We start from the raw sequence: 16,859 nt of genomic DNA on the forward strand, positions 1-16,859 counted from the left end.
GTCACTAAGACTTACCATGAACAAAATGAGCCTCACAAACTCGATCAGAAGCTGCAGGAATCCAGGCTTTCTTCGGAGCGTCCAGGTTCAATCGCCTAATTGCACACAACCACTTCATTTCTTTCATTTTTCGCGATCCTTTTCGGAGGGAATTCGAAAAAACGTTTTATCAGGCCCCCAACGAGCCGTACAATCGACCACACAGTAAGAGTGAACCGTTCTCTTCTCTAAATCCTCCTCCAAACGTGCAAAACAATCAAATTACAGGTATCTAGCGGTGTTTCCTGCAATATCACACGATTCCCATGATGCAACGCAACAAACATAAACAATGACGTCACAAAAGATCCGCCTATATCAGTGTCAGTGTTTCTGAACTCCTGAAACGCCTCCATTGTAGTTTTGAGTTTCTTCCAGGAACGAACACGTCACAATATTCCTCATTATAATAATTAATACGCAGAATAAAGGGGCGGGGCCTGGTTGAGTTAGTTAGTAGTGTGTTAAACTGCCGGTTATGGTAAGGGGCGGGACATTTCCCAAACACACTCGAAGCGCTCGACCAATCACAACACACTGCTCCAGCCGACCAATCAGAGCACAGTGTGCTTTTCAGAAGGAGGGGCTTCATAGAGACAGGAAGTAAACAGAGCGTTACTGACTGGGAAGAGAGGAGCCATAGATATATACACTAGATGTCGCCTTGGGGTTCTAGGCATGCGTCAAAACCGCCGCCATCTTGGAACAGGGGTCTTGTCATAGGAAGTAGCTACGTAACGCTGCTATCTCCGCCTGTACATCGAATTCATGGATGATGCCGGACTTTTGTGCTGCGTATAGGTGTTCACACAAACAAAATCTGAACTAGGAAGAATGTTAAAAAAAAAATAATATCTGGACTCAATGATAAAAACATGTCTGAGTGTTGGAACGAACCAAAAAAACTTGAAAATCGCTTTCATGACGATTTATGGTGATTTTATTTCCGTTAGACGTTTGCCTACATTGACGCTGATGCATTAAAGAGGAGGGGCTTCCCTGTCCCATGATGGCGGCTCTATTGACGCATTCGTTCCAATGAACTGCCGTAGCCAAGGCGACATCTACTGTATATATCTATGCTGGGAAGTAAACAGAGCGTTACTGACAGACTGGGAAGAGAGGAGCCGCAACAATGGAGAATATGAGGAAAATAATGTGTTTATTGACCATTCAAGCATGAAAACCTGTTCTAGCAGAAGCCCAAAATCAAGACTTTGTAAAAGGTTATAATAAGTCCCTCTTAATACCAGTCATGGGCCTTTAAATAAAAAGCGGGAGTACATGAATAGTGTTCACTTCAGTGTCCTATTACTCCCTAATCAAGCATCGTCTGGTTTGTTATGAGAATTGTTTGATGGGTCAGATAAACTATTATCTAGCACGAGGTAGTCTATAGCATGACCAACTAATATCTCTCTCTTAAAGTTAGGAATGGACTGATATTAAAATTATATTAAACTCTTGCTAAGGGAATATATAATGAATGAGGAAAAAATGATAGTTATGTAAATGATAGAACTGATGATTATTCATGCTATGGCCAATAACAGATCAACAGATGTTGACATGCTGTCGTGCATATCTATATATAGAGCAGTAAAAACTACAATTTACCACATAAATAAATAAATAAATGTAAAGATTATGCCTTTATATATTTTACGTTTATTTAATGATAAGTTTTAGAAAAAACGCACAAAAACAGTGTGTTAACTATGTTTCGATATCTTAGATTTTAGAGTTGGTAATTAATAGAAAATAAATAGCTCATAATAGTAAGTTTGGCATTCTGAAGTTGACGTTATTGTGTGTGTGAGTGTGAGTGTGAGTGTGTGTGTGTGTGTGTGTGTGTGAGAGTGTGAGTGTGTGTGTGTGTGTGTGTGTGTTTGTGTGTGTGTGTGAGAGTGTGTGTGTGTGTGTCTGTGTCTGTGTGTGTGTGTGTGTGTGTGTGTGTGTGTGTGTGTGTGTGTGTGTGTGTGTGTGTGAGAGAGTGTGTGTGTGTGTGCATGTTAGTGTGAGTATGCGTGTGTGTGTGTGTGTGTGAGAGAGTGTGTCTGCATGTTAGTGTGAGTATGCGTGTGTGTGTGTGTGTGTGTGTGTGTGTGTGTGAGAGTGTGTCTGTGTGTGTGTGTGTGTGTGTGTGAGAGAGAGTGTGTGTGTGTGTGTGTGTGTGTGTGTGTGCATGTTAGTGTGAGTATGTGTGTGTGTGTGTGTGTGTGTGTGTGTGTGTGTGTGTGAGAGAGTGTGTGTGTGTATGTGTCTGTCTGTGTGTGTGTGTGTGTGTCCATGTTAGTGTGTGTGTGTGTGTTAGAGTGTGTCTGTGTCTGTGTGTGTGTGTGTGTGTGTGTGTGTGTGGGTGTGTGTGTGTGTGTGTGTGAGAGAGTGTGTGTGTGTGTGTCTGTGTGTGTGTGTGTGTGTGTGTGTGTGTGTGTGTGTGTGTGTGTCTGTGTGTGTGTGTGTGTGTGTGTGTGTGTGTGTGTGTGTGTGTGTGTGTGTGAGAGTGTGTGTGAGTGTGTGTGTGTCTGTGTGTGTCTGTGTGTGTGTGTCTGTGTGTGTCTGTCTGTGTGTGTTTGTCTGTGTGTGTGTGTGTGTGTGTGTGTGTTAGAGTGTGTGTGTGTGTGTGTGTGTGTGTGTGAGTGTGTGTGTGTGTGTGTGTGTGTGTGTAAGAGTGTGTGTGAGTGTGTGTGTCTGTGTGTGTGTGTCTGTGTGTGTCTGTGTGTGTCTGTGTGTGTGTGTGTGTGTGTGTGTGTGTGTGTGTGTGTGTGTGTGTGTGTGTGTGTGTGTGTGTGTGTGTGTGCATGTGAGTGTGAGTGTGAGTGTGAGTGTGAGTGTGCGTGCGTGTGAGTGTGCGTGTGTGCGTGTGTGTGTGTGTGTGTGCGTGTGTGCGTGTGCGTGTGAGTGTGAGTGTGTGTGTGTGTGTGCGTGTGCGTGCGTGTGTGCGTGTGAGTGTGAGTGTGTGTGTGTGTGTCTGTTTCTGATCCAGTACCACATGATGACATCATTTACAACAATAAGCTTACAAACGCAACTTCATTTTCCAAACACCATGAGAAACAAGGCCGGTTGCCATAGTAAAGCATGTTTTACTGCCTCATTAATATGTAAAACATTGACATCATGACACAGTTCCTCCCGAATGATTGATGGAGTCATATTTAAGTCGATCAAGACGGGAAAAATGACAGTAGATGTTGTTTACTTCCTATAAGTGAGATATATATATATATATATATATATATGTATATAAATGTTTTGTATAACATGTCATAGCAGGACCACGGCAGGCGGTCAGTCTGGGTAATGTGATCCATAGGTCATCGTTTCCCAAACGCATTATTATGTTACGTGGTCACAAGTTCTGTCGTTATCAGCAGTTCAACGAGTCGTGTTTCCCGAAACCATCGATCCAACGAACATCCGCAAACAGCGTCGCACAGTTTTCATGACATGTGGAGTTAATAATTCCTTATTGTGAGCAAATAAGCAAACTGACATATACATTATATTTAAAATTCATACAAATGTCATTTATGTCGTTTAGTTTGTCAAGAGATTTAAAGCGTCGTTTTTGAAGCGTGCGCATGTGCGAACGAGCTCTAGTGCGTAAATATGCCCGTGGAAATTAGAGGTAACCCCACCTTTGTATCACTTAAGAAACAGCTTGAAAGATGGCTGAATAATAATCAAAAATGTGAACATTAGGTAAAAAGGTAGATTTATTTATATTTGTATACAATAACAAGCATGGGATGTCTATGCACAGGCATTACATAAGTATTACTACCGGTATTAGTATTTTATATAGTATAGGTACTTTATGTTTTTTTAGCTCTATATGTTTATTAGTTGTTATGCATGTTGTTTGTTTGTTTGTTTGTTTGTGTTTTTGTTTTTTTGTATGTCTGGGACTACGGATGGAAATTAGCATTGTGCTAAATCCGGCGTATTTACGTCAATTTCGATTGTACGTTCATTAACATGCACTGTCCCATCTAAATAAACAAATAAAATTAAAAATTAAAAAGAACAAGCCTATGATTGAATCTGGAAATAAAGCAAAATAACTGAGAAAAATTAGAAATAGTCCTCAGATGCCATGTCCGTGATTTATAGCAAAACATATAGCATTAATTAGATCTCAAACGAATCATTAAAATAAGTTATTACTCCACTAAGTTCGTGACATCATTAACCAACGTGGTTGAACGACCACTTTGTGACAGTACGGTTCGGGAAACAGTCGTGACTCGCTAGTGGATTTCTTCATTGATGCGTCGTACTACGGTAAACTGCCGTTGTTGTGCGGTAAAGCTGAGGAGTGCAGGCTCAGATCCAGCATTAGAGATGTCCCGTGCCCGCGGCTGCGATGTGTGTGTGCAGTGAGCGTGCAGGTGTGGGGAGATGTGTTCGTCTCCTCGAGGCTCCCGCACAGAAAACAGACCCGTTTACTCTGGATTCTGAAAGTGTGTCGAGTCAAGCTGAGTTACAGGCAATTTCACATCATTTCTGCCCGTTTAACCCACTGTGTGCTTCTTCCTAGAGGGAAACCGTACTGTTCTGATTTGTTTTTGGGCTCTACTAGAGTTTTTCATGGTTTAATGTTATTTTCCTCATATTCTCCATTGTTGCGGCTCCTCTCTTCCCAGTCTGTCAGTAACGCTCTGTTTACTTCCTGTCTCTATGAAGCCCCTCCTTCTGAAAAGCACACTGTGCTCTGATTGGTCGGCTGGATCAGTGTGTTGTGATTGGTCGAGCGCTTCGAGTGTGTTTGGGTAATGTCCCGCCCCTTACCATAACCGCCAGTTTAACACACTACTAACTAACTCAACCAGGCCCCGCCCCTTTATTCTGCATATTAATTATTATAATGAGGAATATTGTGACACGTTCGTTCCGGGAAGAAACTCGAGACTACAATGGAGGCGTTTCAGGAGTTCAGAAACACTGACACTGATATAGAGAAGAACTGGAGGGACTTTTAAATGCTCAAACAGCAACACTAATAAAAACTATATTAAAAAGTTTGTCGAGACAAACTTTAAGTTGGCTTGTGAAAGTTTGGACCAGATAGTTTGAAAAAGTTTAAAGTTTAAAGTAGTTTGAAGTTTAAATTAGTTTGAAGTTTAAAGTAGTTTAAAGTAGTTTAACGTTTCTAAGGTATTCCAAGGTATTGTTGGTGGTTGCTAGGGTATGTAAAAAAAGCATAATAGTCCTCTTTAAATATCAACTTGTTTTAGATGTTTCTCCTAAACATCCTCAGGAGAAATTTAATTAGTCAATAGTTAGACATTAATTTTGACAGCATATGATTTCATCTTAGAAGAAGGTGATGAGAAATGAGTTCATTTTGAGATCCCATACGTTTGATGAAATGTTAAAAAAAAAAAAATAATATTTGCTCTCTCGTTGCTGTCTAGCAGAAACAACGAAGATTTTATTCACACCCGATTTTGACAAAAAATATAATCTGTGAAGATTGTACCATCATCTTTTATGAGACTGATTGTTCTTTGCTGTGTAGAGTTGTTGACTGTGTGGATTCACGTATTTGGTCAAAAGCCTGTTTAGATTAGGTTTATCCTCAAATGAAAAGTTCACACGAAAAGAAAATAACTATAATTTATTCAATCCAAACCTGAACGACCTGCTTTTCCATGGAACACAAAGGAATTTGTGGAATTGTTCAATATTTTTTAATATACCTCGGCTGCTCTTTTCCATATAATGAATGAATGGTCTGTAAGCTAACATGAACAAACTATGAACAATTGTGTTTTTACCAACATTCAATTATATTAAATGTTGTTAAATTATATTGCTCATAGTTAGTTCATGTTAACTAATGCATTAACTAATGTTAAAAAATGAGAACTTTTGAAAAGTATTACCAATATTTTTCATTTTTAACTCAAAATTTCTCCCTGATCAAATATTTCAGAGACTATATAAAATTAGTAGATTAGTCTATAATATTAACATTTAAAAAAATAATAATACTAGCACTATTTATTTTGTAAATGTAAATGTATATAAAAGTTTAAAAGTCATGAAAATGAAAATAGTATATAATATATACAGTATATATATTTTCATGACTTTTAAATGAGGTTACCTAATACAGTATATCCCAATTTTACAAGACCAAGTGAAAAAAAGAAACGGTTAAAATATACTATTTCAGTCTTTCATGTTTAATCAATGGCGTTTCTTTGTAATTATATGTGAAAAATGTGTGATCATTGTTTCAAAGTATCTATCGTATGACTTCAGATGTCACACACACACACACACACACACACACACACACACACACACACACACACACACACACACACACACACACACACACACACACACACACATACACATACACACACACACACACACACACACACACACACATACACACACACACACACACACACACACACACACACTGGCATCCTGAAAGATATGGACCAAAGACTTATAACCACAAAAAAATATTTGTGTTGCTTTAAGTTGCGTTAACTGAAATAAAAAAATAAAAATAAAATATATACTGTAAAAAATAAAATGAAAACTTCTAAAAATGACAAAATATGCAACAAAATAACTAAAATTATAATGAAAATGAAAATATAAAAATAAAACCTAATTCAAAATATGAGTACAAACTATAATAGTATCTGAAGTATTCAGGTTCTGTAGAAGAGCAGCGTGAGCATTCTTCTAGACGACTCCTGTTGTGTTACACAGAAGAAGAAACTCATGAAGTGAGTAAATGATTCGTTCTCGCTGAGCTATTCCTCAATGTCCAGAGCACACGGCAGGGGAACAGCGAAAGCTTGCCAAATGACAGTGTTGAAAATGCAGAGTGAAAGAAAAATACACCCCTCCCTTCATCTACAAGCCCCCGGTACACACACACACACACACACACACACACACACACACACACACACACACACACACACACACACTAAACATTAAACGGCGCTGACCTCACCCCGTGTGCAAAGCCAGAGACTCAAAGTCTCTCTCTCTCTCTCTCTCTCTCTCTCTCTCTCTCTCTCTCTCTCTCTCTCTCTCTCTCTCCTCTTTCGCCGCCCACTCCGGTCTCTCCTGCTCATATGACAGAGAGAAAGTTCTGCGCATTGGGAAGCCTGTCAGTGTGTGAGTGTGTGTGAGTGTGTGAGAGCGCGGAGCAGAGCGAGAGCTAGATGGACCCGAGAGTTTGCTTGCAACAGCACCTTCAAACATCAGGACAGCTCTCGACCCCTTAATCAAACGGCTTTCTGAACACATGCACACACACACACACACACACACAGGTGTGTTTGGCAGACCCGATATCTAGTGGGGATATTTGCTGGGACAAACGCCTCCTCGTGTGTCATGTGTGCGTGATGTGAACGGGACTCGCCATGCGTCCTCACAGACTGACTCTGCTGTTCTCTGGCTTCGCCCTGTGTCTCTGTCTAGCCGCCGCTCAGCGCGCTTCATCCCCGTCCGCACACGGCGGTCCCGAGCGGATTAAAGTGCTGTTCACCCCCACCGTCTGCCGGCTGCGCTGCACACAGGGACGCTGCACCAACTACTGTGAGCGCGGGAACATCACCACCATCTACAACAGCGAGCAGGGGGGACAGACGCCGCCTGGGTCCGGGTTCAGAGTGTGTGAGTACATGCGCGCACACACACACACACACACACACACACACACACACACACACACACACACACACACACACACACACACACACACACACACACACACACACACACACACGAGTGGCATCCTGGAAGATATGGACCAAAGACACACACACACACACACACACATACACAAAAAACTTTTTAAAAAGTTTGTTAGACTAGCAGTGTAATTTCAGTTTCGTGTGAAAGGTTTCAAATCCATATCTACTATATATTTTTCTTGAAATATATATATAAATATAAATGAATAACATTTAAATAAAATAGACTTTATAAAAAATAAAGATAAAATAGTAGGTTTTAAAATAGTAGGTTGGGATTTGATCCCTTGCATGCTAAATTTATAATAATATAAATAATTTTATATATATATATATATATATATATATATATATAAAATTATGTATATATAAAAAAATTGTAAAAATGTATAATATTTTACAATATTATTACATTTTTAGAAAATATGTATTATTATTATTTATTATTTTACTTATATATATATATGGTATATAATTACAAAAGAAATGGTCCCCAAGTGGTCAAAATTTATTGGAACTACTGTTGTTGTGGGGGCATTTGGTCCCCATAATGTAGTGAATACCAGGACACACACACACACACACACACACACACACACACACACACACACACACACACACACACACACACACACACACACACACACACACACACACACACACACACACACACACACACACACACACACACAGATGTACATGCACAGACCTGCAGGTGTGTAAGACCTGCATCTGAAAGTATTTACGAGCGGTGTGTGTGAGTGTGTGTGTCGAGGCATCTGTTGTGTCTGCTCGTCACCGTCACACACGTTCATCCTCACTGGGAGATGGAGAGCATGACCCGAGCGTGGGGACTGGTCTTTTTCTCTCTGCTGGTGTCTGGTGATTTATATATTTTTTTTAAATGTATTCGATTCCAAAAGTCTGAGATCTCATTGAAAATCTAGGGTTCAAAATCTAATTTAAATTGATCATAAACAAAACAAAACATAAAATAAAAATTGTTCATAAAACTATTCAAGATTCTCCACTAGTTCTAGGTCACTAATCAAATATGAAAACTTTTAATATTCCATTTATTTTAATTCAAATGCACAAAGGTTTATTACATGTGAAAAATAAGCATTTTTTATGTGGAATTTGTTTTTGACATATTTCAAATCAATGTTCAATGTCATTTTCTGATCTATACCATAGTAGCCTAGTATCACATATTGATATGCCATGGTATTTAAAAGTAAAATAAATACTGTGGTATTATCAAAGCATTTTCATGCTAGTGTCCAAATATCCATGCAAATGTGCAAAGATTTTTTCCCATGGTATTGTCTTGATCTATGAGTGATCTATCAAATCAAATTCATTAACAACAACAACAACAAAGTTTTAAGTACTTTGGAGTGCAATGTAAATGCCATGACATAATTATTCATTGACATATTATATATAAAAGTAAGATGGCATCACACCGTGTCCCAACAACGTGTCACGCGATAAAATGCCTCTTTTCCGTGTTATTTAGCGTTTTTGTCCTAGCCAGCTTCGACGGCGACACGTGACAACTCTATTTTAGAAACGTTTTTTTATTTTTCTGTGACGTCGCGCTGGAACAACAAACACAAAGTGTGGCACTGATAATCTCAGGCACTGTTTATGTGCTTTATTTAATATTAAAAGCGTGTCATGTGACTTTAATATAATTTAGTGCTCCAGCTTTGAGCTGTAAAAGCAACAATGGATAATTCACCTCAGACCTTGAAATGAAACGAATGTAAAACAAGAATGTTCAAACTGTGAACAAACAAGTGTATTCTTTGACAAAGATTGTTTTAGTAACTCAGTGGCCTATGCATTTGAATAATGTTTAAATGGTGTAATATTTGTGAATTTGATTATGTTGCTACTTATCCATTTTCTATCGATTGCCGTCAAGATTACTCTCTGGTGCCGTGCTTTGGCCACACCTTGTTCTGATTGGCTGTGGGTTTTGAGACTCCGCCCACACGCTGTTCTGATTGGCTTTGGGTTTTGAGACTCTGCCCACATGATGTTCTGATTGGCTGTGGGTTTTGAGACTCCACCCACACACTGTTCTGATTGGCGGTGGGGGTGGTGATGGCGCAATGGATAAGACACATGCCTTTGGTGTGAGAGACCCGGGTTCGAATCCACTGTGAGACACCAATGTGTCCCTGAGCAAGACACTTAACCCCTAGTTGCTCCAGAGGTGTGCGACCTCTGACATATATAGCAATTGTAAGTCGCTTTGGATAAAAGCGTCAGCTAAATGAATAAATGTAAATGTAAAAGTAAATGATTGGTTGTGGGTTTTGAGACTCCGCCCACATAATGTTCTGATTGGCTGTGGGTTTTGAGACTCCACCCACACACTGTTCTGATTGGCTGTGGGTTTGAGACTCTGCCCACATGTTGTTCTGATTGGCTTTGGGTTTTGAGACTCCGCCCACACATTGTTCTGATTGGCTGTGGGTTTTGAGACTTCGCCCACATGCTTTTCTGATTGGCTGTGGCTTTTGAGACTCTGCCCACACGCTGTTCTGATTGGCTGTGGGTTTTGAGACTCCGCCCATACGCTGTTCTGATTGGCTGTGGGTTTTGAGACTCTGCCCACACGCTGTTCTGATTGGCTGTGGGTTTTGAGACTCCGCCCATACGCTGTTCTGATTGACTGTGGGTTTTGAGACTCAGCCCACACGCTGTTCTGATTGACTGTGGGTTTTGAGACTCTGCCCACACTTTGTTCTGATTGGCTGTGGGTTTTGAGACTCCGCCCACACGTTGTTCTGATTGGCTGTGGGTTTTGAGACTTCGCCCACATGCTTTCTGATTGGCTGTGGGTTTTGAGACTCCACCCACACACTGTTCTGATTGGCTGTGGGTTTTGAGACTCAGCCCACACTTTGTTCTGATTGGCTGTGGGTTTTGAGACACCGCCCACACGTTGTTCTGATTGGCTGTGGGTTTTGAGACTTCGCCCACATGCTTTTCTGATTGGCTGTGGGTTTTGAGACTCCACCCACACTCTGTTCTGATTGGCTGTGGGTTTTGATTGATTTTTTTTACGCATCTCGCAGTCGCGTCGCGTCTAGTGTGTACAGACAAATTAAAACAGCTCTAACCGTAGAGAATTGGCGCTTGCAACGCCAAGGCCATGGGTTCGATAAGAATGTAAATGTGCGAACCTTGAAATGCAATGTAAGTCTGCCAAATGCATATAAATGTAAATGGTTCATCAGCAAGACCGCAACCAAACCATCATAAACCAGCCTTGGGTTTAGTGCATTCTGAGCGCAGGACACACTCATGTTGTGAATCCCAGCTTGTGTTGTGAGTCACACACTGTACCATGCTACGTTTGTGCAAGGCTTGTACACTCCTCTTGACTTGAGTTTCCACCGGGACCTGTTTCCTATTCCACTCTTGCTTCGTGTCCAAGAGAAAATCAGCTCCGACAATCCAGTAACATCGTGACCTATTTATACAAGCGCTGCCTGTAATCTCCATCAAGAGAAACTCATTACGAACTTATCACGCAGCAAAGCTTCCTCTGATAGATGTTATACATTTGTGTTTTAGTCTGGTAAACACGCTTCTTAGATGAAAGGTGGAGATGATTTACACACATTCTCCGGCGTCCAGCTCAAGCTGTTTGCCGATAAACGGGCATAAACACGCATGCCGTGTTTGTGGCATCGAAGGAATGGCGTTGGCTTCGAGATCTGAGAAATATGCAACTCATTTATCAGTCCTCGAAACCTCCGCCCATGCTGTCAAAGCCTCTGTATAGTTGAGCGAATGGGTTGTGGAGGTTACGTCTTTGTCAGTGACTTCACGGTCAGTCTGGCACTTTGTCATTTTGCTCTTTAAATCATTTGACAGCCGAATTATGACAACGAGAATGACACGAATCATTGTGATTGTAGAAACGCATAGCGAGAGTTTGACCGCTGTGGGGGAGCTGAACAAAATGATTCAGAGCTCTTTATATAACTATTTATATAAATATGCATTCATCCCAGTGGATTAGATTCTGATTAGACACATTTGTCTCCACTATTCTGTTGCTGCTAGTCCCTTTCTGTGGATCCATGAGGGATTGTTAGTCGTGTTTCTTCTGGATTTTGCTTCCTTTGGCCTGGAAGCTTTTCATCTTCACATAATTGATGTCATGTGGTAGAGATTTCAGAGCTCAAGACTGTGACTAATATGGTCACACACACACACACACACGCGCACGCGCACGCACACACACACACACACACACACACACACACGTTGGTGCAACTACATTATGAGGACTCTCATAGGCATAATGGTTTTTATACTGTACAAACTGTATATTCTGTCCCCTTACACACACACACACACACACACACACACACACACACACACACACACACACACACACACACACTGCCCCTATCCCTAAACATACCCATCACAGGAAACATTCTGCATTTTTACATTTTTAATAAAACATAGTCACACACACACACACACACACCCACACACACACACACACACACACACACACACACTCACACTCACACTCTCTCTCTCTCTCTCTCTCTCACACACACACACACACACACACACACACACTCACACTCACACACACACACACACACACACACACACACACACACACACACACACACACTGCCCCTATCCCTAAACCTACCCATCACAGGAAACATTCTGCATTTTTACATTTTTAATAAAACATAGTCACACACACACACACACACACACACACACACACACACACACAGTGACAATAATTGAAAATCCCAACATAGGCTCATTGGAAAAACATACATACCTACATTGTTCTCTAAAACATTTTAAATTCAATGTACTGTAGATACAATGAACACTAGAGGCAGTTAAACACCAACTACTTTAATTCATATTATGATTACAGGGACAGATGAACCGTTAATGAAGACATATTGGATGTGCATTTCCTTGCTCAATACTATGTTATAACACTTTAACATACTTTAACAATAGTGCATGATCTGTAAACACATACATTTTGTTATTGTCTCCCAAAAGAAAGAAGTGATTCTGAACTGCTTGAAACGAGTCCGTAATTCGCACTCCGTGTAACAATGTAACAAATTTGCATAATGCCAGCCTGTGGTCTTGATTGGCTGAGCAGCGTCTCTTAGCTCCGCCCTCAAACACTGTAGTGTATCTGAGACTGGAAGAGTTTGCTTCGGGTTGTTCATGTCGAGAAGACGCTGAGATCGATACGGTAAAACCCACACTGTAAAAAATGTGGCTGCGATTAGTTAAAATTTGTTGAGATAACTTAAATATCCAACTTAACCAAACTAAACTTAAGTTAACTAAACTTAATATTTTAAGTCAAGCTTGAACACATACTTTTTAAAGTTGAAACAATGTTGGATTTTAAGTTGTGCTGAATAATCGCAGCAATTTTTTTTTACAGTGCACGTTACTGTTCGTATCACTGTGATCAAGAGCTGAGATTAAAATATGATAATGAGCGTTTGGATTCTGACCAATCACAGCTGATGGGCCATCTGACCAATCAGAGCGGAGCAGCTCTCAGAGAGGCGGGGTTTAGAGAGACTGAATCTTTGATCGAAGCGTTTCATGACTGTGAGAAAAGAGGTGTACACTGTAAAAAAAGATTAGTTGACTCAACTTAACTAAGTCAAGTCATTTTGTTGCTTTGACTGTCAACTTATAGTGTCAAGTTTATGCATCAATTCGTGTTTTGAAGTGTAATAAACTTGACACTATAAGTTGACTCAAATTAACTCAACAAGATGACTTGACTTAGTTGAGTCAACTAATCTTTTTTTACAGTGAGACTTCTAAAAGAAAATTAGGAAATACCATAATACCATAAAATACCATAATATGGACACTTACATCTTCGAAAAAAAAAAAAAAACTAGTCATAGTCTCTCTCTATATTAAATTATACCTCCATCGCAACACAAGTGAGAAGCTTAATGAACTGAAGCACTTCTGAACAACTCTCAACTGTAAAGTAGTAACTATAAGAAGTCATCTGGCTCTATATTTCTTTATTTTTTTTAGTCTGGATGCCTGGGTTGTAGAATGAAGATGAGTTAATGTATGGATGAGTACAGATGTGCTCCGCATCTGTAAGCGATCTGAGGCACGTGTGTGTGGGGCTGGCTGTACGTCTCCTCCAATAGCAGGCTGTGGGTTCTGGATGAACAGAGAGGCGAACACGTGGTGCCAAATGAAAGCATGCGATCCTTCATGTGCTTTAGCTGGAGTCAGTGGAGAAAGCGTGAAACGGAAGAGAAATCAGGCAGCTATTTCTCCTCTCTCCGCACATGTGTGTGTGTGTGCCGTATCTCTGAGGGTTCATTACTTTACCTGCAGTGGACCTCAGGGCCATGCAACATCTGGACGATGGCAGAGAGCCAGAGACTGTCAGGGGCGTTCACAACATGTGTGTGTACGTGTGTGTGTTATCGTGCATTTACTGTACATGTGTGTGGATGTTTCATAAAAGATTCAGCTTTCGGTTCATGTGTTGTCACAATATGGAAAAATTCTTCCATGCAATCACGCTTTGACGTTAGGTGAAGTATGCTCATGTGTGTGTGTGTGTGTGTGTAATGGATTACAGAGACATTTGTAATTCTGTATAGCGAACTTTTGAACCCTGGTGTAAAGCTTTATATGCTTTTGTCATGACTTTTGCAGGACTCCACAAAGGCATGTAATCACTAGAGCAGGTTTCCAAAAAAAAAATAAGGGGATTGCTATCAGGTCTTTGGAAAATGTATGATATTTAATATTTTCGTATACTGCCTTTCATTTATGCTGTTTTTCAGATCATTATTACATTAGTTTTTACTATGATGCATAGTAGCCTAATGATATGATAATAAGAATATATATATATATTTAAATTAATACTCTTATAAACTTTCTATACATTTAGAAATAAATGCAGTTCTTTTGAAATTTCTATAAAAAAATGTTTCACTGTTTCCACAAAAATATGAAGCAGTGCATCTGTTCTTAACATTGTTATTAATACATAATGATACCTAAGAGAAACAAGGGAGCCATTTTCAATTTAATTCACTTTTATTTGTGCAGCGCTTTTCAATAGAATTATTTTCAATAAATAGTAGCTTTCCATAACTGCTAAAATCTGTAAAATAACTGTTAAACATTATTGGTTTAAAGTCCCCTGTAGTCAATAATTGTATCCCTTAAACTCACCTTTGATCACTAAAATGACATATAAATATTTTTTTTTAAATCTTCAAGCCTTAAAATATCTTGAATGTAACTCGACACCCTTGCCTCATTTAGTATGCGCAGTTCTATGAATATGCAAATGACCCCCGCCTCCACTCACTCTACTGGTTGACGATCACACACTATATAGCTCACTGCTTAACTACCATAGTATGATGCATCGTTGGAGAAATCAACTAGCGAGTCACGACTGTTTCCCGAAACCGTATGTCGCAAAGTATCGTTCAACCACGTTGGTTTATGACGTCTCGCACATGGTGGACTAATAACTTATTTTAATTAATCTGTTTGAGATCGAATTAACACTCGATTTTGTCATATAAGTTACAGACATGGCATCTGAAGACCATTTCTAATTTTCTCAGTTATTTTGCTTTATTACCAGACTCAATATTTTGCTCGTTCTTACACAGTAGAGCACGTTCGCACAAGCGCAGTCTTCAAAAACGGTGCTTTAAATCTCTTGACAAACTAAAAGACGTAAATTACATTTGTATGTATTCTAAATAAATAACACGGGTTGTACTGAATGTCAGCTTGCTTATTTTGCTAAAGATAAGGATTTATTCAGTCTACATCTCATGTAAACTAGAAACTATGCTTCTAACCACAGCTCGAGAGCAGTCAAACACCAAACACCAAATTGGAAACACCGAATCGTTGAACTGCTGATAACGACGGAAGTTGCGACCATAGTTGGCTAACGATGCTTTCGGGAAACGCACCCCAGAGCACAGCATCATGTGTCTTTAATTTACCTCAAGATGCATCTGCCTTTGACTCGAGTGTGAATGCAGTCAGCTTTGAAGTGCATATGTGTTTATGTGTTGATACAATCCTCTCTTGAGACTCTTATTCCAAACTCGTTTCTTTATAAAAGCATTCATAAGTCTAATTTGAAACTTTTTAGCTGTAAACACAACCCTTAAACTGGCCCACCCATGACCGGTCTTCACTTAAACTGAAGATAGCAGATTGTCTGAACGAATCTTTGAAGTGCAAATGAGAGCTTGGACCGTCTCCAATGAAAATGGCTTTTTCTTCCATTCATGTCCTGTCAAGAGTTTTATCATCTTGTTGTTTCAGTCACGCGGTGTATTCCTGGCCTTTCTTCATTTCAAAATAATTTTATTTACATATTTCCCCCCTCCCTGAAAGTGCAGATCTGGCTTCCTGTTACCTGGATGGAGCCAATATTTATCCGAACCCTCATTAGTTTCAAAACATCAGAATATCTGTGGTCCAGAAATGAAGGTGGGAAGCTGGACAATGAGAAGGTACTGGAGATCTCCAGCTTTATATAATGAAGTGCAAGTTTCCAGCTGTTGGTGTTTAGATCAAGCTCAGATCCTGGGGTTGATGTGGGGATGTCTGATCCTCTGATATGGGGATCCCATATAGGCGGATCTTTTGTGACGTCATTGTTTATGTTTGTCGCGTTGCATCATGGGAATCGTGTGGCAGGAAACACCGCTAGATACCTGTAATATGATTGTTTTGCACGTTTGGAGGAGGATTTAGAGAAGAGGATGGTTCACTCTTACTGTGTGGTCGAATTCCCTCCGAAAAGGATTGCGAAAAACGAAAGAAAAGAAATGGTTGTGTGCAATTAGGCGATTGAACCTGGACGCTCCGAAGAAAGCCTGGATTCCTGGAGCTTCTGATCGAGTTTGTGAGGCTCATTTTGTTCATGGTAAGTCTTAGTGACTATGTATTTATAGAAGATTGAATAAATTTTTTTAATAAAACTGAGTCAAATCAACCGAGTCA

The 16,859-nt window shown here is 39.9% G+C and overlaps 1 protein-coding gene across 3 annotated transcripts in view; it reads left to right on the top strand.

Annotated features, from left to right (window-relative positions):
• The window catches only part of ltbp4 (latent transforming growth factor beta binding protein 4), a 111,352-nt gene that overhangs the window by 26,487 nt on the left and 68,006 nt on the right, over window positions 1-16,859 (top strand). The window contains exon 5 of one of the 3 annotated variants that reach the window (XM_079620088.1): window positions 7,507-7,701. In XM_079620088.1, coding sequence (XP_079476214.1) covers window positions 7,507-7,701 — 195 coding nt within the window. Of the gene's footprint in view, window positions 1-7,175; window positions 7,702-16,859 lie in introns of those variants that run through there. The other 2 variants (XM_079620086.1, XM_079620087.1) reach the window with 2 other exon arrangements.

Source organism: Phoxinus phoxinus (genome assembly GCF_949152265.1).
Source record: "Phoxinus phoxinus genome assembly, chromosome: 8".
NCBI lineage: Eukaryota > Metazoa > Chordata > Actinopteri > Cypriniformes > Leuciscidae > Phoxinus > Phoxinus phoxinus.